This window comes from Pholis gunnellus, assembly GCF_910591455.1.
Source record: "Pholis gunnellus genome assembly, chromosome: 22".
NCBI classification, from domain to species: domain Eukaryota; kingdom Metazoa; phylum Chordata; class Actinopteri; order Perciformes; family Pholidae; genus Pholis; species Pholis gunnellus.
In genome coordinates, this window is record NC_136549.1 from 15,244,973 (window position 1) to 15,250,998 (window position 6,026).

General features: G+C 38.3%; 1 protein-coding gene across 1 annotated transcript; it reads right to left on the minus strand.

Moving 5' to 3' along the window:
- Window positions 1-113: 113 nt before the first annotated feature.
- On the minus strand, window positions 114-2,041 carry snrpf (small nuclear ribonucleoprotein polypeptide F). The gene is made up of 4 exons (XM_079183785.1): window positions 1,923-2,041; window positions 996-1,121; window positions 677-741; window positions 114-360 (listed from the first exon to the last, which is right to left on the minus strand). The coding sequence occupies exons 1-4, from the start codon at window positions 1,923-1,925 to the stop codon at window positions 294-296; spliced, it is 261 nt and encodes an 86-aa protein (XP_079039911.1). The 5' UTR covers window positions 1,926-2,041; the 3' UTR covers window positions 114-293.
- Window positions 2,042-6,026: the final 3,985 nt, after the last annotated feature.

The following is a 6,026-nucleotide window of genomic DNA, read 5'->3' on the forward strand; positions in this document are numbered from 1 at the left end:
AGAGAGGGGGAGAGAGAAAGAGAGGCGGTGCTTCTGCCACAGACAACCTGTAATAATTACACATACTACTCCTGTTATATCACATGCAAAAACCACAACAATCAGGTTTAGGAAAGGGTACAATAATCATTTTATTGAGTGTGTATAACAAAGTCACATACAGTAAAGTAAAAAAAAAAACTGCTTGAAAAATAACCTAAAGCCCAAACGTTCATTTGTTTCACATGGTGAAAACACAAACACACATCAACTCAACTACTCAATCACACAGCAGGGCCGAGTCCTCTTCATCATCACTCCCTCATTTCTCCGTCTTCCTCCTCTTCTTCTACGCCTCTGATGTACAAAACATTATTGCACCTGTGGGAATGAAACACACCTGTTAGCACAGACAGAAGCATAATGGATTGATGGTGTCGTGCTCATTTTGCTTTGACAAGTTAAATATTAACACGCGTTAGTTGAGGCAGTTAGAAATCTTAAGGATTGAGCAAAAAACTAACTTTTTCTGTATTGTTTAGCTTACTGTTTGCTTATTTCGCCTTTAAAAACATCCCTAGCTTACTTAAAATAACTGTTGAATATCAGTAAAAGTAGAATTAAGTAACTAACAAGAAGCTTTAACTGAACTAGTTGTGGAATAAAGATGAAAAGATGTTTTAGGTTTACAACATACCTGACCAGCACTTCACCAAGATGACCCGCCAACGCTCCGTCCACATACTCTTCTGTGTTTGCCAGCTGTCAGGGAAATGTGTAAATACAATAAAGGTCACGACGCCATCTTTAAGGGAATATCAGACGGCAATCAAGACGTCGGCTAAAATATGAAGGAAGACGCTCGTTTGGGAAATTTTAAATTATCGTGAATAAATAAAACATAAATCATGAGGTCATGTCCATATATTATAGAAGTCACTAACAGATCTACATATCGGTTATGATTAACTACATTTATATCAGAACAAGGCACAATACAGATTGATTATTCTCACCTGCATATTCATGTACCCGTCCACGGACACCAGGTAACCCTTGTACTCCATCCCCCACTTCAGCTTCACCATCACTGGTTTTCCTGTCAGGCCGTTGAGGAAAGGCTTTGGGTTCAGAGGTAAACTCTACGGAGAAGAAGAAGAGACGAGGAGGGTTATTATACAAGGTTTAATAAATCACCCTTCAGCCATGTAGGACAACTACACAATTATTGTGATGATTCGCCAACATTATCCAGGGTGTTAACTATTGTTGGAAATAATCTTGTCAAATTGTGTCTTTACATATGACCAACCCTCCAAATGAAAACAGGCATTTGGTGCCTTTTTCTGATATGTGGTGATATAATAGTAAATTCGGCACAAAATATTGTATAAGATAGTACTTTAAAATACGTTTGAACATAAAACAACTCTCTGAAGCTGTTGGAAAGCAATGTTTGCACTGTTTTGTTCATAGTGTTTACAGTTTACAGCAAATAACGGGTCTTTACGGGTAAATAGTACATCAATAAAAACCAGTAGTTTACGTGGAGAATGTTCTGTTAAGCATAAAACGTAAAGTTTGCCATTAAGCATGTGGATGATATCGTTAAATTAGGAGTTTCTGGAGTGGAGTTTGGTGCGACTTTGTCTCCACAGACATCGGGTCAAACTCAAACAAAAGGCCGCATAAGTCCACATGTAAACGGACCTGTGCAATCGAGCAGACGATTCAATCTACCTAACTACTGGTTAAGTACTTATACATTGCGTTACTACACTGCCTGTGTGCGTAAAAGTGAGGGATTCATTCATCCCAAAGCATGATTGAGAAGCTAACCCAGCTAATGCTAACTGGCTAACAGGCTACTATCTTTACACGGCAACGAAATATCCATAAAACATCAAATGCGTTGGTGGTAAACATTATTAATATGAACTCACCATATCTGTTGTACTAAATGCTTTCTGAGAAGGAATAAACTTGATATCTTTTCGTCACAGAAACGTTCGTACTTCGGTAAGCAGGACACACGCTTTACCGCCAAACCGGAAGTAAACCCTTTAACCTCCGAGTAGTCTTCCGGGTTCTACATACTGCCCCCCGGTGGTGAGGGGTATACACGGCAACGTGAATCACCGGGAAAACCTCTGTTTTGATTAAAAATACTCAATTTAAAGTAAAAGTCCAGCTTCTAAATTCTTAAATGGTAAGTGATCAGAAAAATATAATATATTTTTTTTATTTTCACTATGGATTAATTTTTTTTCTTAATTAATCGATTGATTCTTTGGTTTGTGAAAGTTTTGAATAGAGTGAGAATTGTTGTCACAATTACCCAGAGCCCAAAGCGACACCTTCACCATCTTTGTTTTGTTCCACCAACAGTTCAAACATCAAATTTATTAAAATATAATCAAATAAATAAAAAGTTTAATTTCTAGCTGTAACAACTGAATCTTTAATCCTCAAAAGTTAGTTTAAAGTGATTATACAGTATATTTATACTTAATGAGGTGTGTTATTCCCTCTTGCATCATGGTTGGCATCAAATGCTGTTAAAAATGACATTCTTTTAAAATATATTAAGTCTGAGGTTGAGGTTAAGTCCAAAGCAAATAAAGTCATATTACTTTTGTCTGAACTATATCCTGCATCGTTGTTAATCTCTCTATCTGACCTGAGTTGAACTGTACTGTATGTGCAGCACCTGCTCTATTGAATAGTTCACGCCTCGCCAAAGGATTTTTCAATAATCATAAACTCTGACCTGTTTAGGAGAAATGAGTGTCATTACTGGGTCGTGCTGTCTCTCTGTCTGGGAAGCTATTTCTCTCCAGGCACAAACAGTCTGAAGATTTCACTCTTTTTTCTGTGTTGAAGCATTCAACTGTTACTAAAGCCTCCAACAAGTTCAAACCTGATACTGTGAATAAAACTAACATCTGACTTCCTACAGTGAAGGGCTGGGTTCTGTCAGAAAATTCCTCTGAAATTGCTCTAGAGATTTCTTTGCATGTTTGAAATACTCATGTCCTTACATCATTTAGCCTATTTTTCTTTGAGTCGGTCTCCGTGTAATTAACCAATCCGTCAGTCAGTCACCGTGTCAGGTATGGCATGATAACAACGTGTGTGTGTGTGTGTGTGTGTGTGTGTGTGTGTGTGTGTGTGTGTGTGTGTGTGTGTGTGTGTGTGTGTGTGTGTGTGTGTGTGTGTGTGTGAATGTTGAGAGCAGGGGCACGGCTACAGTGGGGGCCAAGAGTAGCACTGGGCCCAAAACAACCACAAATAAACACACAATTATAAATATAAGAAGAATTAAAATTACCACAACGAGATGCAAAATGACCACAGACTCGCGAAATAACCTAAAAGAAATGAAAAACAACCACAAACAGACAAAATGCGACAACCACAAAGAGACACAAAACAACCTCAAAGAGATGGAAAGAGACCTCAAAGACACAAAACACAAAAAAGTGTCCACATAGAGATGCAAAAGACCAAAAGAGACACAAAACCACCACAAGGCGATGAAACGTGAGCACACAAGAGACATAAAAACGTCCGCAGAGAAACACAAAGTCATCACAGACGGCGTGCGACCACAATGAGAAGGAAGACGGCTTTGTTGGAGAGGCCAGTCGGATCATTCCAGTCTGATGCCAACCAGCTCTTTGAAGTCTGCAGAGGAGCTGAGAGACTAAAGTTAACCGATTGGAGTGGATGAACTGCATGAGACTCACAAATCCAGTGTTTTTAACAGACGATTTAGTAAAGACCTGGTTTATCCCCCTTCTTTGCCAAGAGTTATAAGATGTCTATGTGACGCTACAGCCAGAAGGCTGTTAGCTTAGCTTAGCATAAAGACTGGAAACAGGAAGTTTAAAAGGAGTTTAATAAGATCCTAGTTTTCTTCTTCACAGAGCGAACAGGTGAGATACTTTCATTTGGCTCACTGCTTGTTGGACACGGGTCAGACGCACAGAAAGCAGGTCACGGTCCGATTACACAGCAGACAGAGAAGCCAGAGCCATGCTGTGTTCAGCGGAGCTCGACCCGAACGGGCCCAGAGTGGAGACGACACTTTTCCAACATCCATGTTTTCTTTCTGTACCGTTACAGAGCACAGGGGGGCACACTGCAGCCTGCACAGTGCCGTCTGCTGTTGATCATGCAGGCTGGTGTTGTGGTAGTCTAAAGCTTCTATTTTTCATATGTGAATGTCTTTATCCCCCCCTCTCTTCTATGTACGGGGTATCAAGCAGCCATTGTTGGTAGCAGACGGCCATGTGGAACGCGGAACCGGAATCAAAAAGCTTGCAATTTATTGGTGCATATTTCACTGGTTTTGTGTGGACACTAACAATGTTGTCAACAAAGGCTGCAGCCGAGCAACCAATCGGTGTAATCTGAAGTACATCAGCAGCATTACTTTGTGTGTGTGTGTGTGTGCGTGTGTGTGTGTGTGTGTGTGTGTGTGTGTGTGTGTGTGTGTGTGTGTGTGTGCTCCCTCCATCCAAAGCCAATTAGTCAGAAATGTGCGCACTCATTAACGGCCCACATCAGCTCTTCATCAGAGTCCACGTGGACTGTACATGTCATGGACACCTATAGTATTAATATGATAGAGGTGGAGAGTACTTGAATATTTGTGTAGATAAATATAGTTTATTTTGTGTCCGCTACATTTATTTATTACACTGACGTACATACAGACCAGAATAACCAGTTTATAAAATGATTAAACTAAAGTGTTAAGTGTTAAGATTCTCTCAGCATTGATGCATCACTAATAACAAAGTAACGTGTCATAATATTTAACTCATAGGGGCCATTTTTCTTCAAAAACAGGACTTTTACTTTGAAACTTTTAATACATGCTGCTGCTAATATTTCTGCACTTTTACTTAAGTAAGACTCTGAATGAAGAACTTTATCTTTAGAGGACGTTTGCATTGTTGTAAACAATCTGAATGCTTCTTCTAACTTTGTGTGACAGGAAGTTTGTCCCAGATATCAGAACATAACAGTAAGTATTGCACTTAAGTACAATTTCTAGGTACTTTATCATGTGAATTAAGTACCATATCTTGTATGTATGTACATTTAATATATTCTAGATAGGACCATTTAGTGTAATGAGTACTTTTGGTTTGGGTACTTTATTTATATTTTGATGCCAGTACTCTTACAGTGATTTAAAATTACTAGGTACAATTTTAAGGGTATTCATATTTGATGCTACTTTATACTTCTACTTTACATTTCAGAGGCAAATATTGTACTTTTTACGTCACTACATTTAGGCTAATAGTACATAGTTGTTTTTAACATTAAGACTTTACATATAAAACATATTAATAAAATGTACACCACTAAAAAAGTACTGGCATCAAAATGTACATTAAGTTCCGAAAGTAAAAATACTCATTACGTAGAATGGTCCATTTCAGAATCGCATCGTATTAAATTACTGGATTATAATAATGAATGAATTAATAATGTTACAGCTGGTAAATGAGAGCTGGTTAATTACTGCTGGGTAGCTTGAGCTATAATATCATGTCATAATTGATTAGTATTTTGTATGAATAAAGAAACTAAATCTATCAAATAATACGTAAAAACGTAAAAACTGAGATACATGCACTCACATAATAAAGTACCTAAAAATAGATTATAAAATGTAATTGTTACAGATTAAACAACCAAAAGTATATTAAGCAGTTCAAAGTACACCTTACATAATTTATGCATGCTGTTGCAAATACTTTTACTTGTAATTGAGTATTTTATACTGTAGTATTGTTACTTTTACTTAAGTACTTCTTTCTGCTCCACCAGATACTTAAACAGAGGTTTAGTCTGTTGGATTTAGTAAAACCTTCTCATTAGACACCTTTCATCTTGTTGTCCCTGAAGTCTTCACAAAGGGTCCCCTGGAGGTTCCTCGTGGACCCTCATGTTGGGACCCCCCCCCAGGAGCAGGTTGAGGACCCTCTCCAAGTCAGAAGCGCCGCGAACAAACTGGAATGTTCCTT